The sequence below is a fragment of the Miniopterus natalensis genome, chromosome 6, assembly GCF_054644295.1.
Source record: "Miniopterus natalensis isolate mMinNat1 chromosome 6, mMinNat1.hap1, whole genome shotgun sequence".
NCBI lineage: Eukaryota > Metazoa > Chordata > Mammalia > Chiroptera > Miniopteridae > Miniopterus > Miniopterus natalensis.
In genome coordinates this window covers 42578605-42595302 of record NC_142086.1, presented here as the reverse complement: position 1 = coordinate 42595302, position 16698 = coordinate 42578605, and the positions used below count along the sequence as shown (strand labels likewise).

Here is a 16698-nt window from a genome sequence, read left to right as displayed (position 1 = left end):
TGTTTCCTCTACTGTGATGATGCTTCCTAAAGATACGCACTCTCCACTCTGGATTCCTCGTGTGGCTATTTAATTTACAGCAGAACATCTATAAGTTTAACAAGAGCATTTAAAAAGAGCAAGGTGATGTTGAGCCCATTCATTTCAAATCAGGATTGATGGTGGTATTATTGGTTGGTTTTGGATTTGGTTTTCAGTCTTAGGACCCAATTAAATTTTTTTTTTTTTTTAATGGATTTGATTTGAATACAAGCACAGAGCTATAAAGGGAAAGGTAGTTCACAGTGCCTTTACGTATAATGAAACACCTCCAGTGTCTCTGAATATTAAGACATGCAAAATGACAGCTTTTAAATGTCAAAGGGATATTTACACCATACCTACAAAATGCACAGACCTCTTCTAGGATTCTAAGGAAAATTACAAGTTTTTGATAAATAGTGGTGTGAATAACCATAATTTATTTGAGCAAAAGGATAAGTTTATGTTAATTTGCGAAATACTGGTTCAAATATAATTTGAAGCACCATATTTCTCATAGTGTAGTAAATTAGAACATTCAGCCTATAGCAGACATGTTTTATTAACTTTTTTTGATGTGATCTGCTTTCTTAATATTATGAATAAAATATACTGCCTAAAAATGAATGTCAAATGAAGCCTGAACTGTACAAAGTAGAGTGGAATTATCTTTATTGATATGAACACAGTAATTCTACTATAACCTAATATTGCATTGTTTTTCACTAACTGAAAATCAGTGTTGATTCCTTTTGAGTTCTGTTCAGTTATGACTATCATTTATTTTCCAAATGAAATACTGTCAAGTCTTACCTGTCATTCTACCTAATAAATTGATACTTTGATTTTAATCATAGGGCTTTATATTTATCTTTGTTAAATTTTATATTGTGTGTTTGATTTAGTGTTCCAGACTCTTAGAGTTCTTTAAATTTCTAATTTGGACTTCCATTTTAAGCTGTTTTTCCTAGGTTTGTGTCAATCTTAGGTAGTTGTATTAAAGTCAGAAATTGTAAACTGACTGCGAAATTCCCTCATGTGTTTTATTTGGCTAGCATATTCTGTTAGTATTTTTTTAAATTAGAATGCTTTTAGTTAAGTCTTGTACTTTCTGATTTACCAACCACTGTTCCTTACTGCATTACACATTTTGGCTTCACACATTTACGTTTATTGCTTAGCCATTAAAGGCATTTACTTTTGCAACCCCTAATAAATGAAATTGTTTATGAAAATATTGATTGGGACAAGTGAAGGGCAGAGCTTGTAGCCCTACAACTAGAAACCTTTTTCACTGTGGCATTCATTTTTAAATCTTTTTATTCTTGATTTTTGTTAGGATTGTTTAGCAAATGAATTAAATTGTAATACAGTTTTACACATCTCTAGGTCATTCATAAATATATCATGATTAACTTTGTCAAATGCTTTGTTAAAATCAAGAAACTTTTTTTTTTAAAATATATCTTTATTGATTTCAGAGAGAGGAAGGGAGAGGGAGAGAGAGAGGGAGACAGAAGCATCAGTGATGAGAGAGTTGTCATTGATTTGCTGCCTCCAACTGGGGACCAAGGCTGCAACCCAGACACGTGCCCTGACCATAAAAAACCTTGTAATCGAGTAAGAGTTAAAAAAAAAATAGCTTCGACATCTGTGTTAATGACCTTTCTAAAACCTGAGATTTCATTTCTTGAATTCTACTTAACACAGCAATCCCTCTGACACCAGTTTAGCTTTCTATTTACTTTATTTCTTTATTGGACCTCCCCTTTGCTTGGAACTGATCCTTGTCTAAATTTTGATCTCTGAAATTTTAAGAGAAGTCTTCAGCATTACTCTTGCTACTCTCAGTTTTACATATGACCTTATCTCTTTACAAAAAAGAGGGTCATCAGACATTCATTCATTTTACTAACAATTCTCTCTAGCACCTAATCACTTATTTTATATGTACGGGAAGGGGAGAAATGTTATTGTTCATTTCTAAAGATGATAATAGTTAAAATTTGAGTCTTTTTAATGTGACAGGTAGTGTGCTTAAACAATTATATATATATATATATTATTTCTTATAATCTTAAGACTGTCATTAGCATTATTTTATTGGAAACTGAGGTCTAGAGAAGTTAAGTTTAACTTGCTTGTGGTCACATAACTTGTAGTAGCAGAGTTGAGACTTTTGTTGGTTTTGCGTGACTCATACTAACCTTGCTTCTTCATTACTACACTGTATAGCTTCTCTGTATTCTTGTTTCCCTCTTCCTTTAATGTTGTAGAATCTTGCTTTCTCCGTTATCCCTTTTTTTATGACTTTATCCTATCTATTCAACCTACATATAAATCTGGGTCTCTTTTAGCCATCAAAAAATACAAACAAAAGCACATAAACTTTTTTTTTTTTTTACTTTGCTTCCCCTCAAGATACCAGCTCTTAGCTCTCTCCGTACTTTCACAAGGCATTTTGTAAGAACAAACTAAATTAACTGCCTCCTGTTTCTCACCTGCCATGTGATGAACCTTGATATGCACACCAGATCCACCAATCTTTCCAGTCCTTATCCCCCACTGCCATTGAAATTTCAGCTTTGGATCTGTTGATACTAGTCTTTTGTTGCTTTTTTATGCCTCTTAGTTCTCTCTTTCTTAGTCTTTGCTAAGTTATCCTCTAATGCCATCTGCTGCTTAAGTTTATTGTGTGTTTTAGGATTCTATACTCAGTCCTTTCCCCAATCTCTTATTGTACGCACAATTCTTAGGTAACTGAGTCTGTTCTCACAGTTTTGGCTATTGCCTAAATCTCTATCTGTACTCTACTCTTATTTTCTGAGTTTTGTCTTAACCTGTGTTTTCAACCACCTATGGAACATAGCAGCCTAAAATATTCTGAGATTCATTATGTAGAAGTCTAAACTTTTCCCCTCACACCTTTTTGTTCTTCATGCTTTCCCTGTCTCATTACCAGCCTAGTTGGCTAAGTTTAGAAACTGTTAATTTAAACTTCTTTGTTTCTCAGATTCTCTGTTTTTTAAATATATCTTTATTGATTTCAAAGAGAGGAAAGGAGAGGGAGAGACAGAGATAGAAACATCAATGATGAGAGAGTCATTGATCGTCTGCCTCCTGCACGCCCCCTACTGGAGATTGAGCCTGCAACCCTGGCATGTTCAATTCCTGACTGGGAATCGAACCTCGATCACCTGGATCCTAGGTCTATGCTCAACCGCTGAGCCACGCCTGGCCGGGCTCTCAGATTCTCTATTACTCTCATGTTTAGCTAGCCAATATACGTGCCCACCCACCTCCCTTTTTAAAAAATCCTTTTGCCTATGCCCTGGTCTAGGCCTTGAATTCCTATAGGTTTCTAGATGTTCAGTTTTCAGTCTCATCTTCCCAACTTCCTCCCTCTCCATACCTATTTTTCCAGTGCTGTTTGAGTTATAACAGACCTTTCAGTGTCATCCTAATTTTCAAATAATATCCATTGCCTCTGAACTAAAATTTATTGAACAAATATTTACTCAGTATCTATTATATGCTGGGCACTATTCTGAATGGGGATAGAGCAGTGAACAAACAGACAAAAATCTTTTCTTTCATGGAGCTTAGTCTAGTGAGGAGAATCAGACAATAAAAAGTAAACTATGTAGTTAGGAAGTGCTACATATCATGGGGAAAAATTAAGTGGAGAAGGCAGGTGGGAGTGGGGGGTGGAGAAATGGGTTGCAATTTTAAATGGTGTGATTAGGGAAAGGGACACCTGAGCAAAGATTTGAGGGCGTTGAGGCAAGTGAGCTGTGTGTGTATCTGGGGGTAGAATATTCCAGGCTGAAGAACTAATCAGTACAGGGACCCTGAATGTGAAAGCCTGCCAGATGTGTTCAAAAACAGCAGGAAGCTGTTGTTGCTAAAGGTGAGTGAGAAATGGGGAGAGCAGTGAAGTAAAGAAGTAGACAGGGAAATAAGGAAGTGCATGTATAGGACCTTGTAGATAATTTATAAGAATAAATCTTAATGAAGTGGAGCGGAGGAGATCCAATAATGTAACTTATATTTTGATACTAGACTGTGAAGGCTAAAGGTGGAAGCAGGAAAACTATTTAGGAATATATTGCAGTAATTTAGGTGAGATGCAATAGTGACTAAGACCAGGGTTGAGCATTGAAGATGCTAAGAAGTAGTTGGATCCTGGATAAACTTTAAAGGTGGAATCATTAACACACACACAGAGATACGGGGAATGTGTGTATATGTGTGAGAGGTAGAGGTGAGTGGGGAGTTAATGATGATTTTAAGGTTTTTAGCCTAGGCAAGATCAAGTAGACAGTTGGATATACTAGTCTGGAGCTAAAAGCAGAGATCCAAGATATATATGAATTTGGGAATCATCAGTATATTGTAGTATTGAGCCATTAGACTGGATGAGATCATCAGGGGAGTGAGCTTACATTAAAACACATACACACAGAGATCTGATGACTAAGCCCTGGGATCCTCCATTTCTCAGGAAATAAAAGATAATAGGAGGAACCAGAAATGGAGAGCAAGAAGAGTCGTCTTTAACGTAGGATGAAACCAAAAGAGTATAGTGTTCTAGAACCTAAGTGAAGCAGGTGTTTCAAAGAAGGAAACATGATGAAAGCTGAGTAGAAGGGAGGGGTTAGATGATGACTAAAAATTGACATGGGATTCAGCAACAAGGAGATTATTGATCTCTATGAACAATTCTAGTGGAGTAGTGGTGGTGAAATTCAGTGGAGTAAGTTTTAGAGAGAATGAGATGAGACAGGTATTGGAGAAAGTAACTGTAGACACCTCTTATGAGGCATTTTGCTCTTAAAGGGGGCCTGAAAATATGGTGGTGATTAGTGCAGTTAGAGTTTTTTTAGTGATGGGAGAAATAGCAGCAATTTTGTGTGCTGATTATAATGCTCCCACAGAGAAAGACAGGAAAATTACTGAAGCAATGACTGAATAGGAAAAACAGAACAGTATCTTTTGTATGTTTTTTTATTTGTTTTTTAACAAGTAGCAGGGTTTGTCTTAGAAAGGTACTTGGTCAGTTTATTTCTAGAGAAGGGAAAGAGGAGCATATGGGGAAAGATGCTGGTAGGTAAGCACATGCAGTGGTGCAAGCAAGGTCATCAGCTGAAGGTAAGAATGGGAGATGAGGTATTGGACTTTGAAGAGAAGAAATCAAATAGTTTGGAAAAGTGAATAGACTAGGCAGATATAGTATTACTGGGCTGATTGAATTTCTTCAAGATGAATTTAATGTGAGACCAATCAGCACAATTTTAGGTTTGCAGTCATGTTCAGTTCTTGGGTGCAGGTAGGGAATGTGTGGAAAGCTGGATTTAACCAGAGTTGTGGTTTATCAAACACGTATGACATAAGAGAAGGGTATGTACTAGAGTGGACTAGGCAAACTTTTTCATAAAGGGCCATTTAGTAAATATTTTTGGTTTTGCAGGCTATGTGGTCTCTGTCACAACTACTCAAGTCTGCCATTAACGCTCAAAAGTAGCCATAGAAAATACTTAAGTAAATGAGCATCACTGTGTTCCTATAAAACTTTATTTATAAAAACAGGCAGCACACATTTGCTATTGTTCACTGACCCCTGTGATAGACCCTGGAATTTAAGCTGGATATGAAAGGGAAGGAGAGGAGAACATGAGAGTGAAGGATAGTGAAAAGGTGGTAGGGTCATTGGTATGCTGTCTCACTAAACTGTTTTTTGAGCTCTGCTGTACTCTTTGACCCCACATCTTGCATATGTTTTTTTTCTCTGCCTGAAATGGTCCTTTTGTACTCAGTTTAGATGTCATCTCTTTTATACCTATGCCCTTACTTCCTCTGCAGTGGCTACTGACATATAAAAAATAATCAATTAATGCTGAAAATTGAAATTCTTCACTTCATTTTGGTAGGTAAGATGATTTCAAATTGGGAAGACTGAAAGTTTGCTTACCTGCAGATTTTCCCACTCAGTAGCCAATTCTAGACTTGAACACAGTGATTCTCAACTTTGTTTTCTGCTTCAGTTTATTTATCTGATATTGTTCACATGTTCAGGGTAAGGGTAGCACTCTGTTCCTCTTTCCTACTTGGTACTTAGTTGGAATTCCCTTCTTTCTCTCCAATGATCTTGGATTGGTGTCTTTATGCTGCTGAGAATGGATGTTTAAACATGTGACCTGCAGTAAACTTGTGAGTATGGTAACTTGCTGCCTTATTAGTTTACTCTTTTTCTTTCAGTTAATTGTAGAAGACATGTGTTGGTTCTACTAAGTATAGACTGTCAAGTACCCATAGAATCTTTTTGTAGAGGTCAGAGAAATTTTGAAGAACATCAAGTCCAACTTTTTATATTATAGTTGAAGAAACTGAAGCCTTGGGAGATTTAAGTGACTTACGTACATCAGTTAGCAGCAGAGCAAGGGCTAGAAATGTACTGTTTTAGCTCTCAATTCAATATTCACTTTACTACTATGGCACATTTCCTGATGGGATAAGAGGGCATTGATTCTCAAACTAGAAAATATGAAACTCTGTGATAGGTGTTATCCTTTAAAATCATATAACCTAAATAATAGTTTAAATATGATTAGGAATCTTAACAGTATTGAAAAGATGTGGTAGATTGTTTTTCTTATTATGTTTATATTCTGATTTAATTTTGTATAATTAAAATTGAACACATGAATGTCTTAATTTCTTAATCTGTATAAGTGAATGTATAGAGCATTTACTGTAATTTGAATATTTAAAGACTAGTTTCTAATTTTGTTATTTTGTTTGTTTTGAATAAACTTTTTCAGAAAGATGAGGTCTATCTCAATCTGGTGCTGGACTATGTTCCGGAAACAGTATACAGAGTTGCCAGACACTATAGTCGAGCCAAACAGACGCTTCCTGTGATCTATGTCAAGGTATGTAAAAATGGAGCAATTTTCCATTTTATAAAGTACTTACCATGAGCTGGGAAGAGGGCTAGGTGTATTTTAACTATATTAGCACATCTAATACTAAGAAGAAAAAGCTGCAAAGTAGGTATTGCTAGAGCTTCGTTAAATTCTTTTACAGTTTTAAATAGTGAAGCTTTTACTGTTTAAACTTTAATGAGTCCAATATTGAAGATATTTGTCATCTTTCTTATACGTGAATTTTTCAGACAATTATGGACTTTAATTTTGCTAGGCATAGCATCTTTTTATTTAATTTCTGATATACTTATTTTGCCACAGATTGAAATAAGAGCAGTCATATCATAAAATTATAAAATACAGCTATAAGTATGATCAAATTCAATGTTTTTTTGCCCTTTACATATACATTGTGTCTGTAGCTGAAGTTTCAACTTTTAATAATTTTAAATAATGTATAGATTCTTTCAAGGTGTCATTTAGCTTATGGTACCTATTACCAGGATCATCTTTTTTATTTGGTGGAACTCATGACAGAGTGGCTAGGAATTTATCCAGCATAATTCTGATTAAATATCCAGTTACTATTTATATTTCCAATATATCTTATACGTATTTTTAAAATTTCTTTGTTAGAATTGGGATCCAAGTAAGGTTCCTATTTCAACTGGCAGATGTGCAGCAGCAGCTGCTGCTGCTGCTTCTGCTTCTTTTTAAATTGATTTTAGAGTGAGAGAGGGAGAAGCATTGATTTGTTGTCCCACTTATTTATGCACTCATTGGTTACTTCTTGTATGCGCCCTGACTGTAGATCTAACTGAGACTTTGGCATATTGGGACCACGCTCTAACCAACTGAGCTACCTGGCCAGGGCCAGATGTGTTTCTTAATGTTTCTTTTCATCTCTAATTTATTTATTTCTCTCTCAACTTAGTTATTAAAGAAACTGGGTCATTTGATCTTCAGTTTTTTGGTCTCAATTTTGTGCTTGAATTGCTGCAGTACAGTGTAGTGTATTACTCTTCTCTGTATTTCATGTAAATTGGACATTAGATAAAATTTTTGTAGGAATCAAGATTACTTCATATATAGTATTAGTGCTTTTCTAAGGAATAGCAATGTCTTTTTGTGATGCTTGTAGCCATTGATGCTAATTGCCTAAGTTCATTAATTCATTAACAGTTGTAAAATGATATTTTAATATTATTATTCCTTCTTAATTTATAAGCTAGAATAGTTCCATAAATAGAAACTTTCCTATGTCAACTATTTCATTTCCCTGAGGTACAGTTTATATAAGACAGGATATATATTTGATTATTTCTCTTTATTTACCAAAATTTATAATAATTTATTGGTTCCATAGCATCCTCCAAAGATTACCAAGGAGGTATTTTTTGTTGTTGTGTTTGTTTTAAAGCTTCTTAGACAAGTCTTAGTAATCTTGGATAGCTTCCTTGCTTTCTAGCATGACAGTACTCTAGGTTCATCTTTATACATTTCTTCTGCTGACTTGAAATGAGCCTTATCTTCAAGGGGAACTTATTCTTTTAGTGCGAAATAGTATTTAGAAACCACAGTCTGGATATTAGGGGTGCTACTTGCAATAGAATTGGTTATTGTTTTTAGGTCTTTTTAGTGGACAGAGCTAGGAAATATGTGTATAATTTCTTCAAAGATAAAATGCATCTTTTTCCATCCCAAAGATAAATACACTATGTGTTTATGTTGCTATTTTTAATTAAATATTGGGGAGCTTAACAATCTTCCATCTCTATTTCCTTTCCTTTAAACTAAAAATTCTATTTTTCAAAGACATTATAATTACTTATGTGTTCTGTCCCATACTATGCATGCAATAGTCTTAGGATAGCAATACCAATACTACCAGTACCAGCTGAAAATAATTTAAGATCTTCTGCAGCTCTTTTTATTCCTGTGGTACGTCCCATTAGGATGAACAGTCAAATTTCTCTATTTTAAAGAAACAATGAATAATTTCTTTCTGTGATTATGCCTTACTAAGCTTTGTTTATTTAATTTTACTTTTATTATAGATTGTGTTTTAAACTTTTAAAAGTTAATTTTACTTTAAATTTTCCATCAAAATTGAAAATACTTACATTGTTCCAAAGTAAAATCTACAAAACAAGGTATATGCAGTTAAAGAAGATTTTTTTTGTTTGTTTTTAAATATATCTTTATTGATTTCAGAGAGAAAGGGAGAGGGAGAGAGAGAGATAGAAACATCAATGATGAGAGAGTCATTGATCGGCTGCAGCCTGCAACCCGGGCATGTGCCCTGACAGGGAAGCGAACCCCGATCACCTGGATCCTAGGTTGATGCTCAACCGCTGAGCCATGCCTGGCCGGGCTAAAGAAGTTTTTAAAGTAATTATTTTATCGCCCCATCTCCCTTTTATGTAAATGGTTACATGATGGGTATATATTTTTTCTACCTTGCTTTTTTAATTAAAAATGTATTCTGGAAATTACTCTGTAGATAGGTGGATGGATAGATATAGAGTTATTTTGCCTTTCTTTTTACAGCTGTATATATTAGTCTGTTGCATGGCTGTATCCTAATTTATTTAGTTGGTCACCTATTAATGGACATATCCTTCAGTAGCCTTCATGGACGTCACCATCTAATATAAACTTATTTGGCATACATGTTACCAAAATGGCAACTGCAGTCTTTTGTTACTCTTTGACTTTCATATTTTCTGGGGGAGTTGAGTATGTTTTATGAGTTTACCCCTTCAAACCTCTTTCTTTACCCCTTTTATAGTGCTGGTCACTTAGTACTTGATGATAGTTATATATAAGTTAAATTTTTGAGTACCTTTTTTGATGAACAGCTTTCATAATTAAGTGGTGTTTAAATACAATTCTAAAACAGATGCCTGGCAAATCATTGATCTTGAAATTTTTTTAATTGAAAAGATGTGGTTAAGGACAGGGTCTGGGTACACAAGAGAGCTAGATGCATTTTTGTGAATCATGAACAAAATTGCTATTCTATTATTTGTTTTAAACAGGTTTAGTAGCGTAGAGAAGAGAGGACATTGGACTTGAAGTTAGATTTGATAATTTTGTAACTGAGTTCAAATGGTGTTCAAACTGCTAATTGGGCCTCAATTATCTCTTGTGAAAATTAGGATAAATGTGTATCTCACAGAGTGATTGTAATAATTAAATAAACAAATGGTGAAACACACTTGTTTTGACAGTACATTTTAAATAAGTCTCGAATTTCAAAATGTACTAAATATCTGAGTTTCTAAGAGTTTATCATTCTAGTCTTTTACTTAGTGATCAAGCTATTTAATAATTGTGTTTTTGCACTTTTAGTTAATAGAATAAGAATATGGCAAAATAAAGAAATAATAATTAAAATAGGCATGCTTAAATACCCAAGACACTGCAGAATATTAAGTATGTGATACTGGACAAATCGCTTAACCTTTGTGCCTCAGTTACTTTATATGTAAAATAGAAATAATAGTAGCACCTATTACATAAGGGTTAAATGAAATAATACATGCAAAGCTCTCAGAATAATGCCTGGCACATGATCAGTTGTTTTCTTGTTATTGTTTTTGCTGTCTTTCTAGTGTAGTAAGCCTCTTCGTTATCCTATAAACATACTTTTACAGAGTCAAACAAAAAAAAAAAAGATATAAAATTGCATATTTCATTCTTTAATCTTGACCTTTCAAAAGATAAAATGAAGAGGATGGAGATAGGGTAGATCTTTCAGATGAATGAATATAGTAAAAAAACACCTTAACCTCATTTAAACTCTTAAGCATTTTTAGCAAAGAAAACATTTTTTCCCACTGATTCTTGCTGACCTAGACATCAGTGTCTCAACAGAGTTAATAAAGTCTCTCCTTTAGTAAGTTAATGTCTATGAAGTCAATATCTTGTGGGGACTAATTTTCTTAGTGGCAGTGAATTAATTCTTAGAACTCTGAGAGTAAGCTTTAGGACTTGGAGATTGATTCTGTGAACAGTGATGCAGTATTAGAATTATGAAGCTTTTAAAAAGTTATATGGATGCCCTGGCTGGCATGGCTCAGTTGGTTGGAGTGACATCCTGAGCACTGAAGTGTTGCGAGTTCAATTTATGGTCAGGGCACATACCAGGTTGTGGGTTTGATCCCCAGTCTGGTGCCTGGTATGAGAGGCACCAGATCAATCTTTTTCTCTCCTCCCTCTCTTTTCTTCTCTCTCTAAAAATCAGTGGAAAACATATCCTTGGATGAGGATTAAAAAAAAGTTATATAGATATCTAAATTCCGTAATTCTAACTTTGGTGGCAAAATGCTGACCTAGTTGAAGATCTTACCTATACATTTTACATCATGCTTCATTTTAAAGAAGACTTAAACTTTTCCAGCTTTAGTTCAAATAATGTTAAGGATGTACTGAGATTACCTGTCTGCTGTTTCATCGTGACTGTTTGAAAGAAAGTAGGTCTCATGTTTAACTTGAATTAACTAAGTCTTAACAGTAACCTCTAAATATTGGTGCCTTATGACAATGCTTTCGTCTGACGTTTGTCTTTTTTTGTTTTGTTTTTTACCAAGTCACTGGTATCTTTGGTTTGAATCATTTAAAAAAGTGCAGTGGTACCTCAGTTTTCGAACGTCTCCATTGATGAACATTTCAGTTTACAAATGCCATAAACCCAGAAGTAAATGCTTCAGTTTTTGAACACACCTCAGAAATCAAATTGCCACACAGCTTCCCCTGAGTGCAAGATCCTGAGGCTGTCGGCTGTTAATCCCTCAGTTTTCAAACATTTCAGAACTCTTAACGGTCTTCCAGAATGGATTACATTCGAAAACCGAGGTACCACTGTATTTCCATGGTACTGGTAACTTTGGGTTAAAGGTCAGAAGATGAGTAGTCAGAAAAATTTTGAAGTGAACCAGAACATAGACCTTGGGATAGAAAAAGGTTTAAGATACACAGTTGACCTTTTAATGCAGGCATTAGGGTTAGGGCACCCTCCACCCCCAGTAAAAAATTCACCTCTATTTTTTGACTCCCCCAAAACTTTACTAATAGCCTACCATTGACTAGAAGCCTTACTGATAACATAATCAATTAGTACATATTTTGTATGTTATATGTATTATATATTGTATTCTTACAATAAAGGAAGCTAGAAAAAAGAAAATCATAAGGAAAGGATATTTATAGTACTGTACTGTATTATTGTTACTGTAAGTTTACATCATCTATGTAAGGTTTATCATCTGGTAAATGGTCTTTCAGTACATGTATGATCCAAAACACTGTATGTATTATATGTATTACTAACACTAGACATAAATATTGAAAAGATAATGTGAAAAATATTCAGTTTATTTACAGTTATAACAATTCATGCATTGATAACGAAACAATATGATAGCTTTATGGTAGCCTAGTGCAATCGATGTGATTGCTTCACAGTAGTAAGGAAATCTCCAAAATATTGTTCCATATATTTGTTGGAAAAAATTCACATATAAGTGGACTCATGCAGTTGAAACCCATGTTGTTAAGGGTCTGCTGTATTCTCTTTCTTCATAAAGTCCCTCTCTTCCCCAGTGTAAAGGCTGATTCTTTCTTCCATGCAGACACAGTTTCTTGATGCCTTTTTCCTAATAAAATCTAAATAAATGTTCTTTGAATCTGATGTCAGTAGTCAGCTAGGATCTGTTTTTAACTGGTATTTTAAAGTCTACTTATTTTTGAAGGATATTAATGGGAAGCATAGTGATGCTGTTAATGGGGTTACTGATACCTTGATAGATAATTGATTATAGATTTCCTCAGTTCACACGTGAATTTTTCCAGGCCTCTGTTGATAACCCCTGGGGCTGACATCTCAGAATATTATTCTGAAGATAAAATTGCAAATACTCTTAAAGAATGATGAACTTAAAAAACTAAAGACTTGTCTTTTGTTCTAAACTTTTTTACTTGTTAGTTACACAATTTGGAATACTTCTCTGAGCTTTTTATCTGTTTGGTGGGGGGAACTGTCTTAGGTTTGTTGAGCAATGTTAGTAAAATAAAAAATTACAAGGCACATTGCAGAATTTCCTTTTTAAGTTATTAAATGATGGTATTAATATCATATATGGTTAACAAAACTTTAATTAGCTAATTAATATAGAAATGGCATGAGACTTGTTAAAGGAAGATTGTGTGCTAATAATCTCCAGCATTTCACCTGTTCTGTTTTGAAAATCTGGTACTTTATTTACTGCTTAAAGATTCTAATTGTTTGAGATAGAAAGTATTCAATTAATTTTTTGCTATTTATTCCAGTTGTATATGTATCAGCTATTCCGAAGTTTAGCCTATATTCATTCCTTTGGAATCTGCCATCGGGATATTAAACCACAGAACCTCTTGTTGGACCCTGATACAGCTGTATTAAAACTCTGTGACTTTGGAAGGTAAGCTAACTCTCTTTCCTTCTCCTTTCCCTCCTTTCCCACCTCACTCTTACACTCCATATACTTTTTTTTAAGGTATAATCTCTTCTATTATGTCAGTCTAAAATTAATGTAATGCTTATTCAGGGAATATAAACCAGTGCAGCTTCATGTTACGGTTTTTTGGTAAATTCTGTCAGAATTATAAATGCATGTGGTCTTTCATCCAGCTGTTTAACTGCTAGGAATCATTCCCTTAGAAAAACACATTTATAAAATGGTATATGTACATGGATTTTTATCATAGCATTGTTTATCAGTGTCTGTCAGTAAGAAAATTATCAGGTAAATAATGGCATAAGGTGGCTGTCTATATATTGAAAAGGAATGATTTCTAAGAAATTATAATTTTGAAAAGCAAGGTCAAGCTTTGGCCGGTGTGGCTCAGTTGGTTGGAGTGTTGCCCTGGTTCCCCAAAAGGTGGCAAGTTCTATTCCTGGTCAAGGTTCTATTTCCATCATGGTACATGCCTAGGTTGCGGGTTTGATCCCGGTCAGGGCGTGTACGGGAGGCAACCGATTGATGTTTGCCCTCATTCTTTTCTCTCTCAAATCAATAAACATATCCTCAGGTGGGAATTTTTTTTTTTTTTAAAAAAGCAAGGTCAAGACTGTTTATGTGTATATATTCTTTTTTCAGTAAAGAACTAATTTTTAAAAAATATTATTACACATTACTATGTATCTTTTTAACTTCATAGTTAACCCCCATTTAGAGATGAAGTAAAAGGTCTAGTAGCTATATTTTCTTTCTTTTCCTCTATAATTTAGTCTCTTAGTCTTCCTTCTTTTCTGCAGATTTTAATGCACTTTCTGTTTTCTTAAACTCATTCCTTGGTGTAATATAATATACTGTGTAATAAAACTTCATCTTTTCCATCTCCATAATATTCAGCATCTTGTGCCTCCCCGATTTACCCTTTCAACATGAACTCAACCCTATATCCCCATGTAACTCAGGCAGTTAACTGTCTGCCTCCTCTCTAGAGTAATCACCTAGAGTAGCACATTTCTCTCCATCCCTAAGACATCTCCACATAACTGGGAACCTCTCCAATTTTTTCATTCTCACAGATTTTACTTTTTAACTCAACTCTTTATAGATATTGACCCACACCTGCTAATACCTGTATTCCTACCTCTTTGTAATACTTTTTATATCAATCGACAGCTTAAAGTTTAGGTTTAATACAGGATATATTTTCCACAGGCTATCCCTTCAGAGAGTCATAACAAAACACATCTGCTCTGCTGTGAGTTAATCCTTCTTAGTCTCACAGGGTGTCCTCTTCCAGGCCATTCCCTTTTTACAGTTTCCTAATTTCAGACACCTATTACAGGATCCAACTCATTTTGCAGGCTATAACTCTGTCCCTTCAACTATCAGAAAGGGTGAAGGATATTAATCATTTGATGCTTCAAACAAAGCACTACTGTTATTTATAGGACAAACTGCCCAAATCATGAGTTTTATTTTTATGTGGTTTCTACCCCCTGAGAGTGACTTATTGGTATGGACTGTAAAAAGACTATGAGACATCAAGTTTAGAAGAGTTTCTCTTTTTACTGCGATGTCAACACTATTGCTATGGTTCATTCCATTGGGACATAGAAATCACTTTGTTCTAATATATTTAGAATATATTAGAATACTTGTATGGTAATAGTTCATTTTTAATAGCTCTGATAATGAAGCTGGCTTTTTTGTTTTGTTAGTTGGTTTGGGCAAGTAGAGTCTGGGATATACTTTAGATCCTTAGTGCCAGGTTGATGGTGACTTGAACAAAACAGTATGACACTCTTGTTAGTAATTCTAACAAAATGAAATGGGGACTGGAAGTAGGTGAAGGTCTAGGCTAGTTGAGACTGAGACATGGATATATGACCACTATATTAGATGCTCAACCCTCAAAGGGCTGGAAGTTATAGCCAGCCTTACCTAAAGAGAAAGAAGGTAACTCCATCAAGTAGTGAAGAAATCTATAGGCTATGGAGTTTCCAATATTACCTTCTTTATCTTATAGTAGATTTCTAACTATATAATTAGAATCTGCCTTGTTAATCTAAAAAATTCTTCGTAAGGTAGAAAGGTCTTATCAGTTAATGCTGAGAAGTGTCGCAATTTTTATGCAGCCTAAAATGAATTATTATATTAATTTATAGGATGGTTTCTGTGTGTCAGTACTTGTGGAGAATGTAAAAAAATAAACTGCCTCCCATCTTCAAAACTTGTGATGAAGGAAGAATAGGTTAAGGTCAAAGTTATCATGGATCAGAAATAAATGAAAGAAAAGAAAGCACAAACTTTGAAACCCTTCTGACCACTTTCATTTATCTCTACTCTGATTTTTCTATACCTCAAAATTTTCTTACCTTTCCTTGTTACATTTAAAATTTTTATTTTGTTTGTATTCATTTCTTATATTTACTTTGTTATTATTTATGTTAAAATAGCTTCTACAGCGGCTTATTCCAGTGTATATTCAAATTATCTTGGGAGAAATCTCAAAAGAAACTAATTTTAATTTATTATAGTGTTTAAAATACATGCCACAAAGTTTTGGAAGGAAAGTTGGATTAAGAGAACATGTAATTGCCTGGCCGAGCATGGCTCAGCAGTTGAGCATCAACCTAGGATCCAGGAGATGGAGGTGTGATTCCCGGTCAAGGCACATGACCAGGTTTCAGGCTCTATCCCCAGTCGGGGGCATGCAGGAGGCAGCCAATTAGTGATGACTCATCATTGTTTCTGTCTATCTCTCCCTCTCCCTTTCTCTCTCTCTGAAATCAGGAAAGATGTATTTTTTTGAAAAAAAGAGAGAACATATAATTAAACTCAAGACAACAGAGTTAGAATTCATAGGCTGTGAATAATCTCTGCCCTTAAGAAGTGAGCCTGTCTTTTTTTTATTGGGTATTGGATGTTTAGACAGTTAATAAATTGATTAAGATGGTAGAAAAATAGATTGGTCTGTAAGTCTTATGATATTCACTCCTAAATCAGAAGTCAAATTATAAAAGAGTGGCCAATTTCTTACCCTTAAAAAAACATTGGGTAAAAAGGTATTCATTCTTACATTATAATCTATTACTATGGTTTTTGGTGGGGACAGGTACCTCTTACTTTTTTGCCCTTTCTTTGTATTTTAGAGGCGGAATTTAGGGAACAGAGGATCAGAAGAAATTAAGCATTTATCTTTCTGTGATTTTTTTATCTCCTTTTCCTTAGGTTACAGTTGGCAAACGTAG

At 34.4% G+C, this 16698-nt stretch overlaps 1 protein-coding gene across 5 annotated transcripts in view; it reads left to right on the top strand.

Moving 5' to 3' along the window:
* Positions 1-16698, top strand: part of GSK3B (glycogen synthase kinase 3 beta) — a 173715-nt gene that overhangs the window by 96184 nt on the left and 60833 nt on the right. For all 5 annotated transcript variants that reach the window (XM_016199903.2, XM_016199905.2, XM_016199904.2 and 2 more), the window contains 2 exons: positions 6843-6953; positions 13281-13411. In XM_016199903.2, coding sequence (XP_016055389.1) covers positions 6843-6953; positions 13281-13411 — 242 coding nt within the window. The remainder of the gene's footprint in view (positions 1-6842; positions 6954-13280; positions 13412-16698) is intronic.